At 48.9% G+C, this 14,182-nt stretch overlaps 1 protein-coding gene across 1 annotated transcript in view; it reads left to right on the forward strand.

Moving 5' to 3' along the window:
• Window positions 1–13,652, forward strand: part of LOC130210096 (arrestin red cell) — a 38,089-nt gene extending 24,437 nt beyond the window's left edge. The window contains exons 7-16 of the mRNA XM_056440080.1: window positions 4,307–4,366; window positions 4,476–4,543; window positions 5,770–5,965; window positions 9,031–9,056; window positions 9,141–9,278; window positions 9,364–9,447; window positions 9,985–10,008; window positions 10,651–10,727; window positions 11,206–11,260; window positions 11,458–13,652. Of these exons, the coding sequence (XP_056296055.1) occupies window positions 4,307–4,366; window positions 4,476–4,543; window positions 5,770–5,965; window positions 9,031–9,056; window positions 9,141–9,278; window positions 9,364–9,447; window positions 9,985–10,008; window positions 10,651–10,727; window positions 11,206–11,260; window positions 11,458–11,548 (819 nt within the window). The 3' untranslated portion in view covers window positions 11,549–13,652. The remainder of the gene's footprint in view (window positions 1–4,306; window positions 4,367–4,475; window positions 4,544–5,769; window positions 5,966–9,030; window positions 9,057–9,140; window positions 9,279–9,363; window positions 9,448–9,984; window positions 10,009–10,650; window positions 10,728–11,205; window positions 11,261–11,457) is intronic.
• The last annotated feature ends 530 nt before the right edge of the window (window positions 13,653–14,182 follow it).

Genomic DNA, 14,182 nt, shown 5'->3' on the forward strand with positions numbered 1-14,182 from the left:
GGAGGAACCTCACCTCCTCACTCTATCTCTAAGGCCGAGCCCCAAGGAGGAACCTCACCTCCTCACTCTATCTCTAAGGCCGAGCTCCAAGGAGGAACCTCACCTCCTCACTCTATCTCTAAGGCCGAGCCCAAGGAGGAACCTCACCTCCTCACTCTCCAAGGAGGAACCTCCTCCTCTATCTCTAAGGCCGAGCCCCAAGGAGGAACCTCACCTCCTCACTCTATCTCTAAGGCCGAGCCCCAAGGAGGAACCTCACCTCCTCACTCTATCTCTAAGGCCGAGCCCCAAGGAGGAACCTCACCTCCTCACTCTATATCTAAGGCCGAGCTCCAAGGAGGAACCTCACCTCCTCACTCTATCTCTAAGGCCGAGCCCCAAGGAGGAACCTCACCTCCTCACCCTATCTCTAAGGCCGAGCCCCAAGGAGGAACCTCACCTCCTCACCCTATCTCTAAGGCCGAGCCCCAAGGAGGAACCTCACCTCCTCACCCTATCTCTAAGGCCGAGCTCCAAGGAGGAACCTCACCTTACCCTATCTATAAGGCCGAGCCCCAAGGAGGAACCTCACCTCCTCACTCTATCTCTAAGGCCGAGCCCCAAGGAGGAACCTCACCTCCTCACCCGATCTCTAAGGCCGAGCCCCAAGGAAGAACCTCACCTCCTCACCCTATCTCTAAGGCCGAGCTCCAAGGAGGAACCTCATCTCCTCACTCTATCTCTAAGGCCGAGCTCCAAGGAGGAACCTCATCTCCTCACTCTATCTCTAAGGCCGAGCTCCAAGGAGGAACCTCATCTCCTCACTCTATCTCTAAGGCCGAGCTCCAAGGAGGAACCTCATCTCCTCACTCTATCTCTAAGGCCGAGCCCCAAGGAGGAACCTCACCTCCTCACCCTATCTCTAAGGCCGAGCCCCAAGGAGGAACCTCACCTCCTCACTCTATCTCTAAGGCCGAGCCCCAAGGAGGAACCTCACCTCCTCACTCTATCTCTAAGGCCGAGCCCCAAGGAGGAACCTCACCTCCTCACTCTATCTCTAAGGCCGAGCCCCAAGGAGGAACCTCACCTCCTCACCCTAAGGCCGAGCCCCAAGGAGGAACCTCACCTCCTCACCCTATCTCTAAGGCCGAGCTCCAAGGAGGAACCTCACCTCCTCACTCTATCTCTAAGGCCGAGCTCCAAGGAGGAACCTCATCTCCTCACTCTATCTCTAAGGCCGAGCCCCAAGGAGGAACCTCATCTCCTCACCCTATCTCTAAGGCCGAGCCCCAAGGAGGAACCTCATCTCCTCACCCTATCTCTAAGGCCGAGCCCCAAGGAGGAACCTCATCTCCTCACCCTATCTCTAAGGCCGAGCCCCATCTCCTCACCCTATCTCTAAGGCCGAGCTCCAAGGAGGAACCTCACCTCCTCACTCTATCTCTAAGGCCGAGCTCCAAGGAGGAACCTCATCTCCTCACTCTATCTCTAAGGCCGAGCTCCAAGGAGGAACCTCATCTCCTCACTCTATCTCTAAGGCCGAGCTCCAAGGAGGAACCTCATCTCCTCACCCTATCTCTAAGGCCGAGCTCCAAGGAGGAACCTCACCTCCTCACTCTATCTCTAAGGCCGAGCCCCAAGGAGGAACCTCATCTCCTCACCCTATCTCTAAGGCCGAGCCCCAAGGAGGAACCTCACCTCCTCACTCTATCTCTAAGGCCGAGCTCCAAGGAGGAACCTCATCTCCTCACTCTATCTCTAAGGCCGAGCTCCAAGGAGGAACCTCACCTCCTCACCCTATCTCTAAGGCCGAGCCCCAAGGAGGAACCTCACCTCCTCACCCTATCTCTAAGGCCGAGCCCCAAGGAGGAACCTCACCTCCTCACCCTATCTCTAAGGCCGAGCTCCAAGGAGGAAGCTCACCTCACCCTATCTATAAGGCCGAGCCCCAAGGAGGAACCTCACCTCCTCACTCTATCTCTAAGGCCGAGCCCCAAGGAGGAACCTCACCTCCTCACCCTATCTCTAAGGCCGAGCCCCAAGGAAGAACCTCACCTCCTCACCCTATCTCTAAGGCCGAGCTCCAAGGAGGAACCTCATCTCCTCACTCTATCTCTAAGGCCGAGCTCCAAGGAGGAACCTCATCTCCTCACTCTATCTCTAAGGCCGAGCTCCAAGGAGGAACCTCATCTCCTCACTCTATCTCTAAGGCCGAGCTCCAAGGAGGAACCTCATCTCCTCACTCTATCTCTAAGGCCGAGCCCCAAGGAGGAACCTCACCTCCTCACCCTATCTCTAAGGCCGAGCCCCAAGGAGGAACCTCACCTCCTCACTCTATCTCTAAGGCCGAGCCCCAAGGAGGAACCTCACCTCCTCACTCTATCTCTAAGGCCGAGCCCCAAGGAGGAACCTCACCTCCTCACTCTATCTCTAAGGCCGAGCCCAAGGAGGAACCTCACCTCCTCACCCTATCTCTAAGGCCGAGCCCCAAGGAGGAACCTCACCTCCTCACCCTATCTCTAAGGCCGAGCTCCAAGGAGGAACCTCACCTCCTCACTCTATCTCTAAGGCCGAGCTCCAAGGAGGAACCTCACCTCCTCACTCTATCTCTAAGGCCGAGCCCCAAGGAGGAACCTCACCTCCTCACTCTATCTCTAAGGCCGAGCCCCAAGGAGGAACCTCACCTCCTCACTCTATCTCTAAGGCCGAGCCCCAAGGAGGAACCTCACCTCCTCACTCTATCTCTAAGGCCGAGCCCCAAGGAGGAACCTCACCTCCTCACTCTATCTCTAAGGCCGAGCCCCAAGGAGGAACCTCACCTCCTCACTCTATCTCTAAGGCCGAGCCCCAAGGAGGAACCTCACCTCCTCATCCTATCTATAAGGCCGAGCCCCAAGGAGGAACCTCCCCTCCTCACTCTATCTCTAAGGCCGAGCCCCAAGGAGAAACCTCACCTCCTCACTCTATCTCTAAGGCCGAGCCCCAAGGAGGAACCTCACCTCCTCACTCTATCTCTAAGGCCGAGCCCCAAGGAGGAACCTCACCTCCTCACCCTATCTCTAAGGCCGAGCCCCAAGGAGGAACCTCCCCTCCTCACTCTATCTCTAAGGCCGAGCCCCAAGGAGGAACCTCACCTCCTCATCCTATCTCTAAGGCCGAGCCCCAAGGAGGAACCTCACCTCCTCACCCTATCTATAAGGCCGAGCCCCAAGGAGGAACCTCCCCTCCTCACTCTATCTCTAAGGCCGAGCCCCAAGGAGAAACCTCACCTCCTCACTCTATCTCTAAGGCCGAGCCCCAAGGAGGAACCTCACCTCCTCACTATCTCTAAGGCCGAGCCCCAAGGAGGAACCTCACCTCCTCACCCTATCTCTAAGGCCGAGCCCCAAGGAGGAACCTCACCTCCTCACCCTATCTCTAAGGCCGAGCCCCAAGGAGGAACCTCACCTCCTCACCCTATCTCTAAGGCCGAGCTCCAAGGAGGAACCTCACCTCCTCACTCTATCTCTAAGGCCGAGCTCCAAGGAGGAACCTCATCTCCTCACTCTATCTCTAAGGCCGAGCTCCAAGGAGGAACCTCATCTCCTCACCCTATCTCTAAGGCCGAGCCCCAAGGAGGAACCTCACCTCCTCACCCTATCTCTAAGGCCGAGCCCCAAGGAGGAACCTCACCTCCTCATCCTATCTCTAAGGCCGAGCCCCAAGGAGGAACCTCACCTCCTCACCCTATCTCTAAGGCCGAGCTCCAAGGAGGAACCTCACCTCCTCACTCTATCTCTAAGGCCGAGCCCCAAGGAGGAACCTCACCTCCTCACTCTATCTCTAAGGCCGAGCCCCAAGGAGGAACCTCACCTCCTCATCCTATCTCTAAGGCCGAGCCCCAAGGAGGAACCTCACCTCCTCATCCTATCTATAAGGCCGAGCCCCAAGGAGGAACCTCCCCTCCTCACTCTATCTCTAAGGCCGAGCCCCAAGGAGAAACCTCACCTCCTCACTCTATCTCTAAGGCCGAGCCCCAAGGAGGAACCTCACCTCCTCACTCTATCTCTAAGGCCGAGCCCCAAGGAGGAACCTCACCTCCTCACTCTATCTATAAGGCCGAGCCCCAAGGAGGAACCTCCCCTCCTCACTCTATCTCTAAGGCCGAGCCCCAAGGAGAAACCTCCCTTACCCATAATAAACTATTTTATTTGTCAGTTAAACATTTAGATGTTTCATGTTTCCTGTTTCTGAATCTGAATCTACATGTAAAATATAAACCAAATGTTTTCACATGAAGCTGCTGACTCTGTTTGTTTGTTTGTTTGTTTTCTCTCTGCTGGTCCAGATTCCTCAGAACCTCCCGTGTTCAGTCACCCTGCAGCCCGGACCAGAGGACACTGGCAAGGTAGAGAGGGAGAGGGGGGTAAAGATAGAGATATGGAAAGAGGGAGAAAAGGAGAGAGAGAGATCTCAGTGGCTTCTTAACCAAATTTACCCCCCCCCCCCCCCTCCAGGCCTGTGGCGTTGACTTTGAGATCAGAGCTTTCTGTGCCAAGTCAATAGAAGAGAAGATCCACAAGAGGTGAGCTTTGTATACACTTATCCATACAAATGTGTTTATATCATAAAATATATTTATATTATTACATATATTTATATTATAAAAATATACATCCATTTATTAAATAAATATGAACAATAAATAAATATATATGTATTAATATAAATATATTAATATTAATATATGTATTTATATTAATACTTGTATATTTATAATAATAATACTAGGGCTGTCAATCGCTTTAAAAAAATTAACTAATTAATCGCACATTTAGAAATTCATTAATCGCGATTAATCGTTATTTTTTCTTTTTTTTCTTTTTAAAGACATAACTTCACACAGAGCTGTGTTTTCAAAGAGGCTCCTACCTATAAAGTGCCAGCGAGGTATTTAATATTGTGGATGATAAATTATTTCTTCAGTGAAACATCAGATTAGTTTAAAAAAAAGAAGTATATTGAGACCCCATTGGTCCTGTCATCTTTACCACTGAACAGCAGAACCAGTGGCCTTGGTGACTGACTGACATTCACATGTCACGTTAACCCTCTGGAGGCTGGGCTCATGTCTCCATTCTACAAAAAAATGTAAATTCACCTTTTAAAGTCTTTTGCATATGACACATTCCCACGTGTTATACATCAAACATTCCAGAACAATCTCAGCTCTATCTATAATGAAGGACAGTTGTCCTCGCGCCGTGTTCTCTGGTTCTCTGACTGACAGGCTGCTAATGAGCCTCACCTGTGAGGTGGGAGGTCCTTTGTGATTTACTGAGTGTTCATTGGTTGTTTTTTTCGCAAAATGTTGACAGACAAACCGATTGACAAATCACGGTGAAGGTTTCGTGTGACGAGTTCTTTCCGCGCCGCGTCCCCCGACACGTCGCCCCCCCCGTCTGTGTGAATCGGAGCAGCAGAGCGCAGGAGGAAACCCTCCTGATTCATCCAGGAGAACTGATTTCTGCTCCGTATTTTCGCGGATAAATAATTGTTTTAAAAACGGAAACAGTGTCAAACTGCTCTGCCGCGGTTTGACACTCAGGGGAGTGAAAAAACTTCAACGACACCGGAAGTAAACAAAGTTGCGTTAATTGCGTTAAAATATTTTAGTGCGTTAATCGCGGCCAAATTAATCGCATAGATTAACGCGTTAACGCTGACAGCTCTAAATAATACATATATTTATATTATTTCTTATATTAATGCACATGTGTAATAATATAGATCTGTCTTGATGTCTTCCAGAAACTCGGTGCGTCTGGTCATCAGGAAGGTTCAGTACGCCCCAGAGAAGCCGGGTCCTCAGCCGATGGTGGAGACCACTCGCAGCTTCCTGATGTCTGACCGATCCCTCCACCTGGAGGCCTCTCTGGACAAGGAGGTGCACACACAAGCACACACTCACACACTCACACACTCACACACACTCACACACTCACACACTCTCACACACTCACACACTCACACACTCACACACACTCACACACACTCACACACACTCACACACTCACACACTCACACACTCTCACACTCTCACACTCACACACTCACACACTCTCACACACTCTCACCTCTCACACCTCTCACACCTCACACACCTCACACACTCTCTCTCACTCACACACTCTCACACTCACACACACTCACACTCCACACACTCACACACACTCACACACACACTCACACACTCCACACCTCTCACACACTCACACACCTCACACACTCACACACACTCACACACTCACACTCACACACACTCACCTCACACTCACCACACACTCTCACACTCACCAACTCACACACTCACACACTCACACACTCACACACTGCCTCACACTCACACTCCTCTCACACACTCACACTCCTCTCACACACACTCACCTCACAAACTCACACACTCCACCTCACACACACTCACACACACACTCACACACTCACACCTCACACACTCACACTCACACACTCACACACACACTCACACACCTCACACACTCTCACACACACTCACAACCTCACACTCACACACTCACCTCACACCTACACTCCACACACCTCTCTCACACTCACACACACACACACTCACACACACTCACAAACTCACACACTCACACACTCACACACTCACACACACTCACACACTCTCACACACTCTCACACACTCACAAACTCACACACACTCACACACTCACACACACACACACACACACACTCTCACACTCTCACTCACACACTCACTCACTCATACTCTCACACACTCTCACACACTCTCACACTCTCACTCACACTCACACACTCACACACTCACACACTCACTCACACACTCACACTCTCACACTCACTCACACTCTCACACTCACACTCTCACACTCACACACACACACACACTCACACACTCACAAACTCACACACACTCACACACTCACAAACTCACACACACTCACACACACACTCACACTCACACACTCACACAAACTCACACACTCACACACTCTCACACACTCACACACTCACACACTCTCACACACTCTCACACACTCACACACACACACTCACACACACTCTCACTCACACTCACACACTCACAAACACTCACACTCACACACTCACACACACTCACACACTCACACACACAAACACACACACACACACACACTCTCACACTCACACACACTCACACACACTCACACACTCTCACACACTCACACAGTCACAAACTCACACACACACTCACACCTCACAAACTCACACACACTCACACCTCCACACACCTCACACACTCTCACACACTCACACACTCACACACTCTCACAAACTCACACACACTCACACTCTCACACACTCTCACACTCACACACTCTCACACTCTCACACTCACACTCACACACTCACAAACTCTCACTCACAAACTCACACCTCACACTCTCACACTCTCACCTCTCACTCACACTCACACTCTCTCACACTCACTCCTCACTCACACACTCACTCACACTCACTCACCCACTTCCTCACACACTCACACACTCACACCTCCTCTCACACTCTCACACACTCACACACTCACTCACACACTCTTACACACCTCACACCACACTCCACTCTCACACCTCACACACCCTCACACACTCACACACTCCTCACACACTCACACACCTCACACCTCACACACTCCACTCACTCTCACACTCTCACACACACTCTCACACTCTCACACCTCACACACTCACTCACCTCACACTCACTCACACCTCTCCACTCACACACACCTCACACTCTCACACACACCTCCACCACTCACACACTCACCTCCACACACACTCTCACTCTCCTCCACACTCACTCACTCACACCTCTCCTCACACTCACACACTCACTCACTCATACTCTCACCTCTCACACTCACACTCACAAACTCTCACACACTCACACTCTCCTCTCACACACTCTCACACCTCACACTCTCTCACACACCTCTCCTACACTCACACACACTCACACACTCTCACACACTCCACACACCTCACACTCACACACTCACACACCCTCACACTCTCCACACTCTCACACACTCTCACACACACTCCTCACACCTCACACACTCACTCACACCTCACACACTCACTCACACACTCCTCACCTCTCACACACTCTCTCACACCTCTCCACTCACCTCACACACTCCTCACACACTCACACACCTCACACCTCACTCACACACTCACCTCACACTCACACCTCCTCACACTCGCTCACACACTCACTCACACACTCTCACACCACACACACCTCACACTCTCACCTCACCTCCACCACCTCACACCACCTCACCTCCTCTCACACCTCCACCTCACCACTCCTCACTCACACACACTCACACACACTCACCTCTCACTCACACCTCACCACTCCTCACACCTCCTCACCTCCTCACTCACACACACTCACACTCACTCACACCTCCTCACTCACTCTCCCACACTCACACACTCCTCACTCACTCACACACTCACCACACCTCTCACACACACCTCACTCACTCCTCACACTCCCTCACACCTCACCACACACCTCCTCACACCTCACACTCACTCACCTCTCACCTCACACACCTCACTGCCTCCTCACACTCTCACCTCCCACCTCACACACACTCCTCCTCACTCACACCACACCTCACACTCACACCTCACACCTCCTCACCACTCACCTCACACACTCCTCCACCTCTCCTCCACTCTCACACTCTCACTCACACCTCACTCACTCTCACACCTCACACACCTCCACACTCTCACACTCTCACACACCTCACTCACACTCCTCCTCACTCACACCTCACACCTCACACTCACACCAGCTGGAGGCCCACTCCACACACTCACACACTCACCACTCACCCCCACTCCCGTGAAGTCGGCACACTGATCTCACACACTCCTCACACCTCTCACTCCTCTCACACTCACTCACACTCACACCTCTCACACACTCCACACTCACACACAATGTCCAGTGGCCCAGCTGGAGGCCGAGTAAGTCCGCTTCACAGTGACGTCACCCGACGAGCCTTTGATGTGAAGTCGGCCGGCGGTTTGATTGACGTGTCGTCTCCATAGTGACCAGGTGTCGTCCAGCTCCACCTTCTGCAAGGTGTACACTCTGACCCCCACGCTCGACAAGAACCGCGAGAAGAGGGGCCTCGCTCTGGACGGCAAGCTGAAGCACGAGGACACCAACCTGGCCTCCTCCACCATGTAGGCACACGCACACGCACACACACACACACACTGTGGACAGGTGTGTCGCTGCGGTCACGTGACCACGGCGCTCTGTTTTCAGTGTGAAGGACGTCACCAACAAGGAGGTTCTGGGGATTCTGGTGTCCTACAGAGTCAAAGTCAAGCTGGTGATCTCACGTGGAGGGTACGACACACACACACACACACACACACACACACACACACACACTCTGCTGACGTCACTTCCTGTCCTCTTGCTCCTCGTTTCCTGTCTGTCGTCAGTGGAGTTCCTGGTCTTGAGGCTGAGCTGCACCACGCTAGTGGAACACTAGGATGAAGGTTACACTTTGACTTCATCGTCATTTATAATGTTTGTGTTCCTCTTAAAAACAATCTTCAAGTGATAAGAACAAATCTGGTCATTATTAATTTTAATGATGAATAGTAATATATAGTCTTGTTCTAACGAGATGACGGCACATGTTATGTGAGCAGCAACAAGACGGCATCACGTCGTCCCAGGTGATCCGGGTCAGTGTCTCCGTGTCGGTGCAGCTCGGCTTCCTGTTGCGTCCTCTTGACTTCCTGTTTGAGCCTCTGCTTGTAGCTGCTCCTCGCTGAGCTTTAGGTTGTCAACTTGTTGTGAACATGTCGCCTCCTGCTTTTCATTTCATCTCCCTTCTGTGTTCTTGGGTTTTGTTTGGCTCCTCCCCCCCTGCAGGCTGCTGAGAGGCATGTTGGACAGGTAAATGTGAGCCTCAGTGTTTAACGCCTCTGCTCTCCACAATTCACTCAGACTAGTTCCATCCAGAGTTTTTAATGTTTGAACAACAGACAATCTGCTTTTAAATGGTCAAATAAGTTTAAATTGGGTTTTAAACGCATTTAAAATCAGTTCATCGCTAGTTTGATACATTCTTTGTTTTTTTAACAGATAATTTCCTGAATTTGAAGGTAAAGTAAAGAAGCTCCTGCTGCTTTTAAACACATTCAAAAACTATTTAAAACTGGTTTTAAACAACAAACTGGTTCAAAATCTCTTCTTTAAGCCCCAAAAATGAGTTCAGTCCAGACTCCGCTGTGGGAGGAGATTGTGAAACATTGAGCCGTTCCCTCTGGGCGGTGACGTCTCATCTCACTGATGGTCTCTCCATGAATGAAGTGACGGTCATCGGCCTCGTGCTCAGTTGACCGTAACGGGCAGTCACGTGATCGTCTAATGCTGCTCTCCGATTGGTCGGCCTCCAGTTTGTTTTTCAGAATATAAAGACCTCTCTAGAATGGGAGCCAGCAGTCAGTTCAGAACTGTGGCGAACAGGAAGTGGGCCGAGTGGCGACTTCCTGCTGAAGTGACGGCGTGTTGTTGTTGTTGTTGTTTTCTCTCCAGAGACGTATCGGTGGAGCTGCCCTTCATCCTGATGCACCCCAAACCGGTGGAGCCGCCGCTGTCCCGCCCAGACTCAGGTGAGCCCCGCCCACCACCATGAGGGCGCAGGGAGACCACCGATTGGCTCAATTTACTGTTGCACAACAAGATTATCACGTTAAAACAAGATTATCACGTTAAAACAAGATTATCGCGTTAAAACAAGATTATCACGCTAAAACAAGATTATCGCGTTAAAACAAGATTATCACATTAAAACAAGATTATCACGTTAAAACAAGATAGTGTTACGTTTAAATAAGATTCCTTCATGTAACAAGCTCGGATCAATCGTCTGATTGTCTGTGTGTGTATGTCTGCGTGTGTGTGTGTGTGTGTGTATGACTGTGTGTGTGTGTATGTCTGCGTGTGTGTGTGTGTGTGTGTGTGTGTGTGTGTGTGTGTGTGTGTGTGTGTGTGTGTGTGTGTGTGTGTGTGTGTGTGTGTGTGTGTGTGTGTGTGTGTGTGTGTGTGTGTGTGTGTGTGTGTGTGTGTGTGTGTGTGTGTGTGTTCCAGCTGTTCCAGAGATGGACCCCCCCATCGACACCAATTTGATAGAGTTTGACACAAAGTGAGTATCGAGTCTTTATTTATGAGTTGATCCATCGTCCGTAACTATTATGGGATGTTTGTGACTTCATGAATGGAGGGTGAGGGCCGACCTCTCTGAGGTGCTACTTCCTGTTTACAGAATACGTTTCTTGAAGAAACACCGAGTCATGAGTACTTTACTGTCGTGATCTAACGCCTCGCTCTGCGTGCCCTCAGCAGCGTCTCCCAGGACGACGACTTCGTCTTCGAGGACTTCGCCCGTCTGCGGCTCAAAGGTGCCGTGGACGACAAGGACGAGGACTGCTAGGAGCCACACACACACGTTACTTTCCCCCGGTGGATGAGGGATGTTTGGACAGAGGCTGAGCGGGGTGTTCTTCCTCTCTTGCTTCAGTCATTTCAACTTCCCGTCTTCTTCTCCTCCGTCTGTCTCTGTTTCCGTTTGTTTTTCCCGCCGCAGGATGAAACTAAATGTTGAGCCGCTGCAGGACAGAAGGAATGTTTGAATGTGTAGGGCAGCAGCACTCGTACGCTTTTACTTTGAAAATCTTTTTTTAATTTATTTTCTTTTGAATTGCGCGTTGTACAAACAGAATATATATTTGAAACACAAAGAAAGAGAAAAAAAAGAATCTTCTACGAGCAGTTTGTGGTTATGTTTAAAGTAAATACTGTCGATGCTTTTTACTGTGCGGGGAGGACACACACAGACACACACACACACAGACACACACAGACACACACATTTCACCAGCATCCGCTCTCTGAACCCTGTCGGCCATCTTGTAAAAACAGTTGTTGTCCTTGTTTTATTTTGAAATTCCAGCGTTAAGCAACTTTAGTTTAAAAAATCTGTTAGTTTAAACTTATTAAAACAACTTTATATATTTATAAATATATTTATAAATATTTATGTATTGATAAATATATCTATAAATAAATATTAATGTATTATATTTATATATAAAATATTTTTTGTTTTACCCGGTTCCGTTTCCATGCCGACCAGTGAAAGTGGGTCTGAGGTGCTTCAACAGTCCGTTTCTAGAACCGACCAATCAGAGCGGCTGGTTGGACCCAGCTGGTTAGAGGTGCTGCTGGTTCTTCTCTCATGATTTGACCCACAATGCACTTTGAATGTTCATTTGTTTTACTGTAAACATCTTGCCTTCTTCATCTCACTGTTGCCATGGAGACAAAATAGTTTCAGCTCTGACTAAAAGAACAGAATTTACAGCAATTACAAAGTAAATGTTTTGTTTTGAGATTTATTTTGCCAAATAACACCAAACTATATAAGTGTTAATAAAATGTCACTTTATTCTGAAGTCAAAATGATATAAAAAGCTTAATATCAGGAGATAAGTCAAATAATTTTGGAACATTTGAGCACAAGTAATAATGAAAACTTGAGTTGAACTTACGTCTTTCTACTAAATGTCTAAGTTTATTCATTGAATCTTATTTTGTAATTTCCTGATTAACTTTATTGTAAAATTACAACATGGTTTAGTTTTTTCTAACCCAAATAATTTCACTTTACTCAAACATATAAAGATGTTTCTCAATCTTATAATTTTGCAACAGAGACTTTTATTCTCTACAGTACATGTTTAAATCATCTTTGTCCCAGACGGCCTTCAAAATAAAACTACTGAATATCACGACCGTCTGCCTCCTTGCGTGTCACGTGAGTTGATCCCTCGTTTTGCCTTTCCCTAAATCTCGAGATCATTTCTCACTTGTGATTTTGTGCGAAGCAGCCAGAAACTTTAAAATCAGCCCAAATATAAAAGTGCCATAAAGTAAATGAGAGATTCTCCAAACCAGCAGCACCATGTTCCCTCCTCCTCCTCTCTATCTTCCTCATCCTAACGGGGACTTGAAGGACGTTTCTTCTTCTCTGAACCCAGTTCCTCTTTACTGGACGACCCGCAGACGACCTTTTGATGTTTGCTTATTTCAGAAAAGCAAAGAAAGACTTTGACCTTTTGTTTCCTTCTTCAAACTGCCAAACGTCCTCTTCCTCGTAGCGACGCCATTGAAGACGCAGAAGAAGCATGTTTCCTGTTTCCTGTGTTTCTCTTCGTGCATTTGTGGGGTAACTTTAGCTAAGTGTGAAATATATTTTGACAAGTGCCACGCCCCTCTGCTAACGTCTGAGAACCAGGAAGTGGTTCTGCTGGTGGGACGAACATGACGGTTATGCTTCTAGGATTATGGTGACTTTATTATGACTGTATCCTCGTGACCATGATTCATCTTAAGAGTCTATTGTTTTACATGTTTTTTATTTTGAGATTTTTATTTGAGTTTTCTTTTTATTATTAAAGGTAAAAATGAACTAACAGCCGGCGGGTCGTTATTGTTCACGTCTCAAAGAAAATAATTTAATTAAATGATGAAACATATTTAAATGTCTGGAGCCATTTTTACCCAGAATGCCATTCAGCAACAGTTTTGATTCCAGTCGGGTTTGTTGAGCCTCGACAGAAAATATGTTGGGAAAAATTAAACAAATTCTGTTATATTGGTGAAGAAACTAAACAATTACATTTGTGAAAGTAGATTTTTGGTCAAATTTCTTTAAAAAAAAACAGGAAAAAGGAATTTTCATTTGAACAGTTTATTGAAAATTAGATTTTCAGTTTGGGTCCATCACAGACTAGTCCTAAAGTACTGGTCTCACTGGTCCTACAGTACTGGTGTCCTGCGGGGCTCAACATAGGTTCTAGACCATCTGACCCGTGAGACCAGCTTCAGGTGCGGTGTCGTTGGAGGTCATAGCGTGTCGTAGTCGTCCTCGTCATCGTGCTTTCTCTTCAGCGACTCGCTGGCGTTCTGCGTCGCCATGTTGGCGCTGATGAGGATGTTCTTAGAGCCAATCAGAGACGGGCTGATGAGCACGTTGGAGACGGCGGGCGAGGACGCTGTCGGGAGA

The sequence above is a fragment of the Pseudoliparis swirei genome, chromosome 3, assembly GCF_029220125.1.
Source record: "Pseudoliparis swirei isolate HS2019 ecotype Mariana Trench chromosome 3, NWPU_hadal_v1, whole genome shotgun sequence".
Classification (NCBI taxonomy): domain Eukaryota; kingdom Metazoa; phylum Chordata; class Actinopteri; order Perciformes; family Liparidae; genus Pseudoliparis; species Pseudoliparis swirei.